The 14,060-nt window shown below is 43.3% G+C and overlaps 1 protein-coding gene across 2 annotated transcripts in view; it reads left to right on the top strand.

Moving 5' to 3' along the window:
- ptpn4a (protein tyrosine phosphatase non-receptor type 4a) overlaps window positions 1-14,060 on the top strand; it is a 355,125-nt gene that overhangs the window by 192,974 nt on the left and 148,091 nt on the right. For both annotated transcript variants that reach the window (XM_072579890.1, XM_072579891.1), the window contains exons 8-10: window positions 8,723-8,843; window positions 8,957-9,044; window positions 13,325-13,413. In XM_072579890.1, coding sequence (XP_072435991.1) covers window positions 8,723-8,843; window positions 8,957-9,044; window positions 13,325-13,413 — 298 coding nt within the window. The remainder of the gene's footprint in view (window positions 1-8,722; window positions 8,844-8,956; window positions 9,045-13,324; window positions 13,414-14,060) is intronic.

Below are 14,060 nucleotides of genomic sequence, written 5' to 3'. Positions count from 1 at the left end.
TCACGCTCTTGTTCTATCGTGTTGTCTATCGCGCGCTCTCTCACGCTATTGCGCTCTCACACGCTCTCTCATTCTCGCTTGCTCACTCTCACTCGCTCTCTCTCGTTCTCTCTCGTGTGCTCTATCGTGTGCTCTCTCACTCTTGCACTCTCTTGCGCTTGTGCGTTCTCTCTCTCGCGCGCTTCCTCTCTCGCTCGCGCTCTTTTGCGCGCACGCTCTCGCACTGTCTCGCTCATGCTCTCTCTCTCATGCTCTCTCTCTCATGCTATCATGCTCTCTCGCTCGCGCTCTCGCTCTATCGTGTGCTCTATCATGCGCTCTCACTCACTCTCGGGTGCTCTCTCTTGCGTGCGCTCTCGCTCTCGTGCTCTCTAGCGCTCTCTCGCGCTATTGTGCTCTGTCTGGCGCTCTCTTTCGCTCTATCGTGCTCTCTATTGCGCGCTCTCTCCTGCGGGTTCGCGCTCTCTCCCTTGCTCTCGTGTTCTCGCTCGCTCTCCCTCTCTCGCGCTCTTGTTCTCTCGCTCTATCGTGCGCTCTCTCGCTCGTGCTCTCGCTCTATCGCTCTCTCTCTCTCGCTCGCGCGCTCTCTCTCTCTCGCTCGCGCGCTCTCTCTCTCTCTCGCTCGTGCGCTCTCTCTCTCTCTCGCTCGTGCGCTCTCTCTCTCTCTCGCTCGTGCGCTCTCTCTCTCTCTCGCTCGTGCGCTCTCTCTCTCTCGCTCGCGCGCTCTCTCTCTCGTGCTATCGTGCGCTCAATCGTGCCCCCGCTCTTACTCGCCCCCGCTCTTACTCGCCCCCGCGGTCTATCGTGCGCGCTGTTGCTCTCTTGCTCTATCGTGCTATCTCTCACGCTATTGCACTGTCTTGCACTCTCCAGCTCTCGCGGGTTCGCGCTCTCTCGCTCTCTCTCGGTCTCTCGCGTTCTATCGTGCGCTGTCTCGCTCTTGCGCTCTCTCTCTCGCACGCGCTCTTCCTCTCGCTCGCGCGCTCTCTTGCGCGCTCTCGCACTCTATCGTGCTCTCGCTCTTGCGCCCTCTCGCCCTTGCCCTCTCGCCCTTGCCCTTGCCCTCGCCCATGCCCTCGCCCTCCCTCTCTCGCTCTCCGCCCTCTCTCTCTCTCTCGCGTGCTGTGTCTCTCGCTCTATCGTGCTCTCTCTCTCGCGTGCTCTCTCTCTATCGCGCACGCTCTCACGCTATTGCGTTCTTGCGCGCGCTCTCTCGCTCGCCATCTCTCGCACTTTCTTGCCCATTCTCTCTCTCTCTCTCTCTCTCTCTCTCTCTCTCTCCCGTTCTCTCTCTCTCTCTCTCTCTCTCCCGTTTTCTCTCTCTCTCTCTCTCTCCCGTTCTCGTTCTCTCTCTCTCTCTCTCTCTCTCTCCCGTTCTCTCTCTCGCGCGCTCTCTCTCTCTCTCTCTCTCTCGCGCGCGCTCTCTCTCTCGTGTGCTTGCTCTCATGCTGTATCATGCGCTCTCTCACGCTCTTGTGCTCTCTCTCGCGTTCTCCCTCTCTCGCGCACTCGCTCTCTCTCTCGTGAGCTCTCTCTCTTTCTCTCTCTCTCTCTCTCTCTCTCTGGCTGTGTGTGTCACTCTCGCGGTGCCCCTCTCTCGCTTGTGTGTGTTTTTCTTTCTCTCTCTCGCTGTGTGTGTCTCTCTCTGTCACTGTGTCTGTCTGTCTGTCTGTCTTGCACTGTGTGTCTGTCTATCTGTCTCTCTCTCTCACTGTGTGTGCATTTTTCTCCCTCTCCCTCTCCCTCTCCCCCTCTCTCACGCTTTTTGTGTGTGTGTGTGTGTGCGTGCGTGCGCCCCTCTCACTCCCGCTGTGTGTGTCTCGGTGTCTGTCTCTTTCTCTTTCTCTCTCTTTCTCTTTCGCTCACTATGTGTGTCTCTCTCGCATTTGCTGTGTGTGTCTCTCTCTCTCTCTCTGTGTGCATTTTTCTCCCTCTCTCACTGTGTTTCTCTATCTATCTCTCCCTCTCTCTGTTTTTGTCTCTGTCTCTGTCTCTCTCTCTGTGTCTCTCTCCCTTTCTTGTGTCTCTCTCTTGCTTGCACTCTGTGCCTCTCTTTCGCTTTCATGTATTGTACAAATTGGAAACAAGTGTGTTTCTCATAATTTTAGGTTAAAAATCACACAACACCAGGTTCTGGTCCAAAGGTTTATTTGTAAGCACTAGCTTTTGGAGCGCTGCTTCTTCAGCAGCAGCGTTCCGAAAGCTAGTGCTTCCAAATAAACCTGTTGGACGATAACCTGGTGTTGTGTGATTTTTAATTTTGTACACCCCAGTCCAATACCGGCATCTCCACATCATCACATAATTCTGAAATTCTGCATCTTTCTCTTTCCAACCTTTGAAGTAATACTGTAAAAAAAAATGCTTAACTTCCCTCTGATCCTGTTGAGAACCCTATTTGCTAATGCTTTTTAAAATTTTAAACATTTTTCAAAGTTTCTCTCATTATTATCTTGTGGTTACTGTTGTATGCAATTTTTCTCCCAGTTTTATTGATTTCATTTACTTTGAAGTTTTGGTTAATTCTGGGATCTATACAAATCTAGTCTTCCATTGAGATAACATTAAAACTCTCCGACTAGCGTTTTTATTTAATTCCTGTGCAATTTAGATTAGATTCCCTCTGTATGGAACAGGCCCTTCGACCCAACAAGTCCACACCGACCGTCCGAAGAGTAACTCACCCAGACAAATTCCCCTATCTTTACCCCTAACTATTGCACCTGACCTGCACATCTTTGGACTGTGAGAGGAAACCCACACAGGCACAGGGAGAATGTGCAAACTCCACACAGACAGTCATCCGAGGCAGGAATCGAATCTGGGTCCCTGGTGCTGTGAGGCAGCAGGGTAACCGCTGAGTCGCCATGCCGCCCCCAACTTATAAACCAAATTTATGTCACTTATTTGGGCTAACTTTGAATAATTTTTAATAATACACATACAGTGTTAGCTTGCATCTTATGTTTTTATAAATGTCAGCAAGCACGTTGTCCGTTTAAATAGTGCCGGAATTAAAGTTATACATTATTTTTGCAAAAGATCCAACATTGACTCCATGACCACTCAGTGTTGCAGGACTGCTGTGGCTTGTCTCCCAGCTCCTGCCCCTGTAGTGGAGTAAGAAGCAGTGGCTATAGGGCAAGATGGATGGAAGGGTGATAGTGTACAATTCTGGTCACCGCATTATAAGGAGGATGTTGAAGCTTTGGAAAGGGTGCAGAGGAGATTTACTAGGATGTTGCCTGGTATAGAGGGAAGGTCTTACGAGGAAAGGCTGAGGGACTTGAGGCTGTTTTCGTTGGAGAGAAGGAGATTGAGAGGTGACTTAATAGAAACATAAAAGATAATCAGAGGGTTAGATAGGGTGGACAGAGAGAGCCTTTTTCCAAGTATGGGGACGGCGAGCCCGAGGGGCATAGCTTTAAATTGAGGGGTGATAGATATAGGACAGATGTCAGATGTGGTTTCTTTACTCAGAGAATAGTAAGGGTATGGAATGCTTTGCCTGCAACGGTAGTAGATTCACCAACTTTAAGTGCATTTAAGTCATCATTGGACAAGCATATGGTTGTACATGGAATAGTGTAGGTTAGATGGACTTCAGATTGGTACGACAGGTTGGTGCAACATCGAGGGCCGACGGCCCGTACTGCGCTGTTATGTTCTATGTTCATATTCTAAAAAAACAATTATCTGTACCATCTTAATATGAAAATTGGATACGCTAATCAAAATTAGGCAATTATTCTCACCAGTCGAGTGTGTGTTGCTGGAAAAGCACAACAGGTCCACACCCAAGGAGCAGGACAATCGACATTACAGGCATAAGCCTTTCATCCGGAAACTGCCCGAAATGTCGATTCTCCTGCTCCTTGGATGCTGCCTGACCATTTGTACTTTTCCAGCACCACAATCTCAACTCTGACTTCTAGCATCTGCAGTCCTCGCTTTCTCCTACTTATTCTCACCATCCAACACATCAAGGAATTTAAGCTTTAGTTGTGTATAAAATCTGTCACTCATCTTCAGCGAGTCATTGGGTTTACAGCAATTAGGTGATCTACGTATGCAGTAATGGTTCCAATTTCCATCCCAGGTCTGTAATGAATTAGTGTTTATGGTCGACATGTTTGACACACTTGCCTTCATTGATCAGAATGTTGAGGAGTTGGGACATTATGTTGTGGCTCACAGGACATTGGTGAAGTCACTTGTAGAATGCAGCATACAATTCTAGTCGCCCTTCTACAGGAAGTACATTGTTCAACTTGAAAGGGCGCAGAAAAGATTTTATAATGATATTGCCAGGACTGTATAGTTTGAGTTATAAAGAGAGGCCGAAAAGCCTGGGATGTTTTTTCCCTGGAGTATTGGAGGCTGAAGGGTGACTTTGTAGAAAGGATGGATAGGGTGAATGGCCAAGGTCTTTTTTCAAGTGTGGGGGAGTCCAAAACTAGAGGGCGTAGGTTTTAAGGTGAAAAGGGAAAGATTTAAAAAGGACATGAGGGGTATCTTTTTTCAGGCAGAGTATGGTGCATGTATGAAATAAGCTGCCAGAGGAAGTGGTGGAGGGGGGTACAATTACAACATTTGAAAGGCATCTGTATGGGTAAATGAACAGGAAGGTTTTAGAGGGATATGGGCCAAATGCTGGCAAATGGGACGAGGTCAGATTGAGATATCTCAGCTACACAGATGAGTTGGATTGAAGGGCCTGTTTCCATTCTGTATGACTCTAAGTCACCCACTTACTGAATTTATCCCATGGACCCTTTTGTCTGAGTGTGAGTGTAAGGTTTCTTTATCTAGTGATGCTACCATGATAAAATCTCACCAATTAAGTTTGTTTAGCAAAATCTTTGCAGTGACCAAATTCTGTGGGAGTGAGTGAAGCGATTTGCACAAAAATGTTTCATGAAAATTTTTCATCACTTAACACAGAGCCACAGAAGGAGGCCATTCAGCCTATCATGCCTCACTGGTACATTAAATTATCATAATTACCCAGTGGCAATTTCCGTTTTCTCCTACCCATGCCCATTGTTTTTATTTGATTATCATCTAATACCCTCTTGAATGTCTCAATTGAACCTGCCTCCACCATACTTCCAAGCAGTGCATTCCATGCCCTAACTATTCGTTGAGTGAAAAAAGACACTTCACGCTTGTTTATTTTGCAGATCACACTTAAATCAATGTGGCCTTGTTCTTATTCCTTTTGCAAGTGAGAATAGTTTCTCTAATCTACTCTATCCAACCTACTCATGATTTTGAAAATCTCTCTTAAGTTTCCTCTCAGTCGCTTTCTTTGAAAGTAGAACAGCCTTAACTTATTTGATCTATTCTCATAACTGAAGTTTATCATCGCTGGAGCCATTCTTGTAAACTGCTCCTGACTGTCTCCAATCCGTTCATACCCTTCTGTGATATGCTACTCAGGACTGTAATACAGTGCTCCAGCTAAGCTCGAACTGTAAGGTACTACAGTACCTTATACAAGTTCAACATTACTTTCTCGTTCTTGTGCTCCATGTCCCTATTAATAAAGCCAAGAATACTGTAGACTCGACTTAGTACCCTCTCTACATGTCCTGCCACTGTCATAATCTGCATACACAAACGTCAAGGCTACCATCACCCCTCCCAAAACACACACACACACCACTCCCAACCCCGCTTTGAGTTGTGTCTCTTAGTTTTTGTTGTGGAACATGGGAACAGGATTAGGCCATTCAGCCCCTCGAGCCTGTTCTGCTATTCAATTAGATTAGAGGTGATTAGTAGCCTAACTCCATATAATTATCTTTGGCACATATATCTTAATACCTTTGTCTAATCTGAGATTTGATTATCTCAGATTTAAAGCTAATAACTAATCTGGCATCCACTGTTATTTGTGGAAGGCCATTCCAAACCTCTACCACCCTTTGTGTTGGGATGCTTTCTAATTGTCAAACTGTGCTCCCTAGTTCCAGCCTCCTCAACCCGTAGAATTAGTTGTCTTTATCTACCCTGACTCTCTTCCTGTTCAAAGTTTGAAGACTTTGAGACCACCCCTTAATCATCTATGTTCTGGGAGTCGCGGAGGGAATGGTCTGTCAGGAACGATAATAGGAGTGGGGAGGGAAATATCTCCCTAGTGGTGGGGTTGGTTTGTAGGTGGCGGAAGTGGCAGCGTGTAATGCAATGTATACAGATGTTAGTGGGGTGGAAGGTGAAGATGGGGGGTGGGGGGGAGTGGTTCTGTCCTTTTTGTGTTGAGTAGGGTGGGGTTCTAGGGCAGAGGATCGGGAAGTGGAGGAGATGTGCTGGAGGGCAGTTGAACATGTGGGAGGGAAGATTGTAGTCTTTGAAGAAAGAGGCCATCTGGGATTTTCTATAATGGAATTAGTCATCCTGGGAACAAATGCAGCGGAGGCAGAGGAATTGGGAATATAAGGGATGGCGTTTTTACAGAGGAAGGTTGGGAGGTGGTGTAGTCAGGTAGCTGTGGGAGTCCGTGGGTTTGTAGTAGATGACCGTTGTTAGTCAGTCACCAGAGATGGAGAGGTCCAGGAAGGGAAGGAGGTGTCAAAGATTATCCAGGTGAATTTGAGGTCAAGGTGAAAGGTGTTAGTGAAATTAATGAACTGTAACCTCCCAACCTGCCTCAATGCTTTACAATTTGCCTACTGGTGCAACAGGTTCAGGGATGATGTCATTTCCCTAGCCCGACATTCGTTCCTGGAACATGAGGATAGTAATCATCCCTTTGTCAAGATTCTACTTGTTGACTACAGCTCTGCCTTTAAGACTATAATCCCAACCAAACTAATCTCCACATCCAAAACCTTTATAGAAGTTTATAAAATCATGAGGCTTATGGATAGGATAAATAGACAAAGTCTTTTCCTGGCGAGGGTGAGTGCAGAACTAGAGGGCATAGGTTTAGCATCTGAGGGGAAAGATATAAGAGAGACCTATGGGGCAACTTTTTCATGCAGAGAGTGGTACGTGTATGGAATGAGCTGTCAGAGGAAGTGGTGGAGGCTGGTACAACTGCAACATTTAAAAGGCGTCTGGATGGGTATCTGAATAGGAAGGGTTTGGAGGGGATATGGGCCGGGTATTGTCAGGTGGGACTAGATCGAGTTGGCATGGACTAGTTGGACCGAAGGGTCTGTTTCTGTGCTGTACATCCCTATAACTTTATGCTCTGCGACTGGATCCTTGACCTTCTGACCCACAGATTGCAACCAATGAAGATAGGCAACAGTATCTCCACCACAACAATCTTCAAAGCATGTGTACTCAGCCCCCTACTATATTCTCTATACACTCATGACTGTGTGGCCAAATTTCTTCTAAACTCCATCTTCAAGTTCGCTGACAACACCACTATTGTAGGCTGTGTATCGAACAATGACAAGACAGAATACGGGAAAGAGTACTTGATGACGTTGTACCAACATAACAATCTCTTCCTCAATGTCAACAAAACTGCAAGGTCAGCACAGTGGCTCAGTGGTTAGACTGCTGCCTCACAGTACCAGGGTTTCCACATTCTCTCGGTGTCTGTGTGGGTTTCCATCAGGTTCTCTGGTTTCCTCCCAAAGTCCAAAGATATGCAGGTTAGATGAATTGACCATGCTAAATTGCCCATCGTGTTCAGGGATGTGTCGGTTAGGTGCATTAGTCATGGTTAAAATCTAGGGTAGGGGATTGAGTTTGGGTGGGTTAATCTTCGGAAGGTTGGTGTGGACTGGTTGGGTCGAACGGCCTGTTTCCACACTGTAGTAATTCAATGATTCTATGAAAATAAAAGAGCTGATCCTTGACTTCAAGAAGCAAGGAAGAGGTATCTATATCAATAGAGCTAAGGTGGAGATGGCCCAGTATCAAATTCCTGAGAGTGACGGTCACCAACTATTTGCCTTGAACCACTCACTTGGATGCAACAGTCAAGAAGATGCATCAACATCTTTTCTTCCTTAGGAGGCCAGGGAAATTTGGCTGTCCATAAGGATCCTCACTAACATTTACAGATGCACCATAGAAAGCATTCTACTTAGAATCATCACAGCTTGGTACAGCAACTGCTCTGCCCAGGGGTGTAAGAAACTACAGAAAGTTGTGAACACAGTCCAGATCATCATGCAAGCCAACCTTCCACTAATTGACTCCATCTACACTACTTATTGCTGTGGAAAGGCAGTTGACATCATCAAAGAACCCTCCCACCCCAGTTACAATCTCTTCCAACCTCTTCTGTCAGTCTGAAGATACAAATGCTGAAACATATGTACAACAGGTTCAAGAACAGCTTCCCGCTATTATTAGGCTTCTGAATGGATCTCTTAGATTTCAAATGTAATGTTAATCGTGCAGCCTTAATTTTGTATTACTCACTCTGTTCATTCACTCTATGGTCTTTGTAAGTCATGCTCTGCTTATACTGCACGCGAAACAAAACTTTTCACTTTACTTAAATACATGTAACAATAAAAAATCAAAACAAATCCAATCAAAATCACCTGCTCTCAGTACTCCAAGTGGGATCAAACTGAGGTTATATATAAATATAGCATAACTTTTGCATTCTTATACTCCAGTTCTTTAGACATAAAGGCCAGCATTCCATTAGCCTTGGTGATTATTGTTTTTCAATGTCAATTATATTATCTTTATAACTGCTTAGTTTGGGACAAATTCTAATTTTTGAAATTGATTATTTTTGAAGCTGAACTGGGAGATTACAACATATCAGAACACTTGCCAGGCTACCTCGCCGATTATTCCTTTATCTCCAACCAGCCTCAAGATTTTGAAAAAGAAATAGCAAAATTGCATCAGCAACACAAGTAAGTTATTATCGTCCATATTCTATTTATTCCAGTCAATATTGTTTATAATGTTTTGAAACATTTGTGTTTGACTGTGTAATGTAAATGCGCTTTGTTTTTAAAAAAAACAGAGGACTCTCTCCTGCGGAATCAGAATTTAATTACCTAAATACGGCACGAAGCTTAGAACTATATGGAGTTGAATTGCACTACGCAAGGGTAAGTTTAAATCTGGTCCTTTCACTTGTCTTCCAGATATCCCTTTAAGGAGAATTGCATTCATCTTTACTCTGCAAAGTTCAGTTAATTTAAAACATTACACTTGTCAGTCAAGTTAATTTGTGCGTCACCTACTAAGTGTTCATATGCTTACCAACTCTGCTAAATAGTGTGATCATGAGCTGAATTGAAAAATCTTTCTAATTGCTGAGAGTAAGCATGCAGGTGATGAAGAAGGCAAATGGGAAGTTTGCTTTCATAGCAAAAGGATTTGAGTACAGGAGCAGGGAGGTCTTATTACGCTTGTACAGATCCTTGGTGAACCATATCTGGAGTATTGTGTGTAGTTTTGGTCTCCTTATCTGAGGAAGGATGTCCTGGCTATGGAAGGAGTACAACAAAGGTTTACTAAACTGCTTCCTGTAATGACAGGACTGATATATGAAAAGAGACTGGAAATGTTAGAACAGTATTCACTGGAGTTTGGAAGAATGAAGAGGCTCTCACAGAAACCTATAAAATTCTAACAGAACTAGACGGTGTAAATGGAGGAAGGATGTTTTTGAAGACTGGTGAGTCCAGAACCAGGGGTCACATTGGCATGATATTGGTTAGGCCATTTAGGTCCGAGATGAGACGTTTCTTCACCCAGAGAGTGGTGAGCTTGTGGAATTCTCTGTCACAAAATGCAGTTGAGGCCAAATTATTGAATCTTTTCAAGGAGTTAGATATAATTATTGTATCCAAAGGGATCAAATGGTGTGGGGAGAAAGTGGGAACAGGGTTCTGCATTTGGATGAGTAGCCATCATGATGTTGAGTGGTAGAGCAAGCTTGAAAGGCTGAATGGCCATCTCCTATTCATACATTTTCTGTATTTATTTGATCCTTCAACTTTCAGTTAGCCAAAATGAAGGATGCTTTATATGATATTTGGTGTGATGGTTCAGGGATAGATTAAGGTCAAGTTAAATTGATTGATGATTAATTTTGGTTTACCAGTATGTTGAACCACAAAACAATAAATTGGTGACTCTCCATGCAATTAATTCTTTGTTAGATTAGTGTTGTCCAATAAAAATTGCCACAGATGTAGCTACAACTGCATCATTTTAAGCCCGTGTTAATCATAGTTCAAACTGGCTTGCTTTCATTAGAGCGTTACCAATAAAGTGTATCACACATATTTACTTTGCAAATATCTAATTCAGTAATAAAGTTCTGTTTGCTTCAACATTCCTCAACAAATGCAAGCAAAAAAGGTTAAAAATGTAGATGCATTATATTGCACAGATATGAATGTTGAGATCCAAGAGCCTAACAGCTTTTTCTCTCATTTTCTTTGAATTTGCCAAACAGAAATGTGATTAACCAAATTTGGATCTTGGCAAGTCATCTGTCTATAGTTAGATGGTTATTAGGCTATTGTGAAGCCACCTTGCCTCAAGCACAATCATTGCATTTGAGAAAGCTAAGATTTGTACTTGGAAATAATCTTATTTAGGAAAATGTGATACACTCAATACTTTTCATGGCAATTTTAGAAACAGTTGGATCTGAGCTCCGTAGATGGAGGTTTAATAATGTAGCTATGTTCTAACCTAAAATTAAAGTATCTTAACCCATTGCCAGTGGTGTGTATTTTAATTAGACCACGGACTATGTAAGACATGTATGTGGTTAAAAATCAAAAAGGAGATAATATATCCATGATAATCAACACTTTTGGATAGCTGTGTTAAATTGTCCAGATGCAGAAACATCCTGATTTGAAATACTGATGAATATAAAATGCCTGGTGTTTTAATTTAGATTTGTTAATTTGATTCTCTCAGTTCTACAAAGCAATTTTTTTTAGTGGTGAACGTGGTTGCTTATATTTGAGGTCACACCCTGCATTTTGTGAACTGTTGACGGACATTTCCTCTTTCAGATGGGACCCCATAGAGTTATAAAGTCAGGGAGGTGTACAGCACAAACAGACCCTTCAGTCCAACCCGTCCATGCTGACCAGATATCCCAACCCAATCTAGTCCCACCTGCCTGCACCTGGCCCATATCCCTCCAGTCCCACCTGCCAGCACCTGGCCCATATCCCTCTCAACCCTTCCTATTCATATACCCATCCAAATGGCTCTTAAATGTTGCAATTATACTAGCCTCCACCACATCCTCTGGCAGCTCATTCTATACACGTACCACCCTCTGCGTGAAAAAGTTGCCCTTAGGTCTCTTTTATATCTTTCCCCCCTCACCCTAAACCTATGCCCTCTAGTTCTGGACTCCCCGACCCCAGGGAAAAGACTTTGTCTATTTATCCTATCCATGCCCCTCATAATTTTGTAAACCTCCATAAGGTCACCCCTTAGTCTCCGACGCTCCAGGGAAAACAGCCCCAGTCTATTCAATAGACCATAGACGCAGGAGTAGGCCATTCTGCCCTTCGAGCCTGCACCACCATTCAATATGATCATGGCTGACCATCCTTAATCAGTATCCTGTTCCTGCCTTATCTTCATAACCCTTGATTCCACTATCCTTGAGAGCTCTATCCAACTCTTTCTTAAATGAATCCAGAGACTGGGCCTCCACTACCCTCTGGGCAGAGCATTCCACACAGCCACCACTCTCTGGGTGAAAAAGTTTCTCCTCATCTCTGTCATAAATGGTCTACCCCGTATTTTTAAGCTGTGTCCTCTGGTTCGGCACTCACCCATCAGCGGAAACATGTTTCCTGCCTCCAGAGTGTCCAATCCTTTAATAATTTTCTATGTCTCAATCAGATCCCCTCTCTGTCTTTTGAACTCAAGGGTATACAAGCCCAGTCACTCCAGTGTTTCAATGTAAGGTAATCCCGCCATTCCAGGAATTGACCTCGTGAACCTACTCCCTCAATAACCAGAATATCTTTCCTCAAATTTGGAGACCAGAACTGCACACAGTACTCCAGGTGTGCTCTCACCAGGGACGTGTACAGCTGCAGAAGAACCTCTTTGCTTCTATACTCAATCCCTCTTGTTATGAAGGCCAGCATGCTATTAGCTATTCATCTCTCCCTTTAGCTCAAATCCTCCAACCTTGGCAACATCCTTGTGAATCTTTTCTGAGCCCTTTCAAGTTTCACAACATCTTTCCGATAGGAAGGAGACCAGAATTGCATGCAATATTCCAACAGTAATCTAACCTCATAGAAATGTACAGCATAGAAACAGAGCCTTCGGTCCAATTTGTCCATGCCACCAGACAGCCCAGTCTGGCCTAGTCCCATTTGCCAGCACTTGGCTCATATTCCTCTGAACCCTTCCTTTTCATGTGTCCATCCAGATTCCTGGCATCTCCTTTATGCAGCTGTTGCTTCTTGGATTTGACGTTGAGGTAGTCTAAATTTGTCCTGTTGTTTCTCCCAGAGCAAGTTGGCATTACTGAAGGGTATAGTTAGTTACATTAATAGGGAACTATTTAATTCCAATTCTATTCTCTTCCCTGGATGTATATTCGTAGACTCGGAGAGATATACAGCATAGAAACAGACACTTCAGTCGAACTCTTCCATGCTGACCAGATATCCTAAATAAATCTAGTCTCATTTGCCTGCATTTGGCCCATATCCCTCTGTATCCTCCTTATTCATATACCCATCCAGATATCTTTTAAATATGGTAATTTACCAGCCTTCAACACATCCCCTGGCAGTTCATTCCATAAATGCACCACCCTCTGCATTAAAAAAAAGTTGCCTGTTAGGTCCCTTTTAAATCTTTCCCCTCTCACCTTAAACCTATGCCTTCTAGTTTTGGACTCACCCACCCTGGGGAAACGACTTGTCTATTCACCCTATCAATGCCCCTCATGATCTTATACTCTGGAGGTTGAGGGGCAACCTTACAATGCTCCAGGGAAAATAACCACAGTGTATTCAGCCTCTCCCTATAGATCAAACCCTCCAACCCTTGTAAATCTTTTCTGAACCCTTTCAATTTTCACAACGTCCTAACTACAGCAGCATTCTTATTCAGCATTCATAAAGACAACATTTCAGAGATGCTGCATGTTGCAGCAAGCATCCTCAGTAGCGATAAGGCCTGAGATTTTGTGGTGTTTAATTATTTATTATTGAGAATGTTATCTCTGACCTCAAAAATAAAACACTATTACAGGTTTGCCTTGATTCACGTCACTGTTTGGAATTTTGATAATTTCATAGTTTTACTAATGAGATGAACGATAATACATCTAGAGGCAAATATACACAATTTGATGTGAAATTATTCTGTTTTTAAGGATCAAAGCAACACAGAAATTATGATTGGTGTGCTGTCAAGTGGAATTGTAATTTACAAGGGCAGGGTACGAATCAACTATTTTCCATGGTAAGAGCTCTCTACCTCCCATTTTAAGACCTGCTTTTGTTAAAGCCTTTGGATCACCCTTCCTTAATCTTTCTTTCTTTGGCTGACATTCTTTTTTTTTGATGCTTCACTGTAGCACCTTATTCCACATTAAAGGCTTTCCAAGGAAAGGAAATTGTTGGTTCACAATTTTGTCTTAGAGACGCTTTCTTTCCCCCTTTGGAACCTTCTGTTAAAGAATTTGTAGAGTCATAAAATTATCTATTTGAAAATTAATAGCCTTAAATTATGAGGTAATGTATATATTATGTTCAACCAAGAATGTTTTCTCAACAAGTAAGTCGAGTCAAAGAATTTCTTTAATTAAATCTCAGGAAGAATATTCAAAATACACTAACATAACATTGCTGCACTTTACATTGAGATAATCACGGGTGAAAAAAGTTAGCCACAGTTCCTCTACCTAGAGGAACATAAGTTGACTTCTGGCAACAACATATTATGTGAGCAGTTCCATGTTTTATTTTTCTCCAGTACTGTATCTGAGAGTCTTCTATATAATGGTTTGCTCTGCATGAAAAATTATTTACTCATATCAATCCTAAAATTTGCCTTTTCCTATTTAAACTTTTTTTTTCCTACTTGCTGTTTGACAAAAAGTAAAAAAA

The sequence above is a fragment of the Chiloscyllium punctatum genome, chromosome 10 (genome assembly GCF_047496795.1).
Source record: "Chiloscyllium punctatum isolate Juve2018m chromosome 10, sChiPun1.3, whole genome shotgun sequence".
In the NCBI taxonomy this organism is placed as follows: Eukaryota; Metazoa; Chordata; class Chondrichthyes; order Orectolobiformes; family Hemiscylliidae; genus Chiloscyllium; species Chiloscyllium punctatum.
This window is presented reverse-complemented; position numbering and strand designations above follow the sequence as displayed.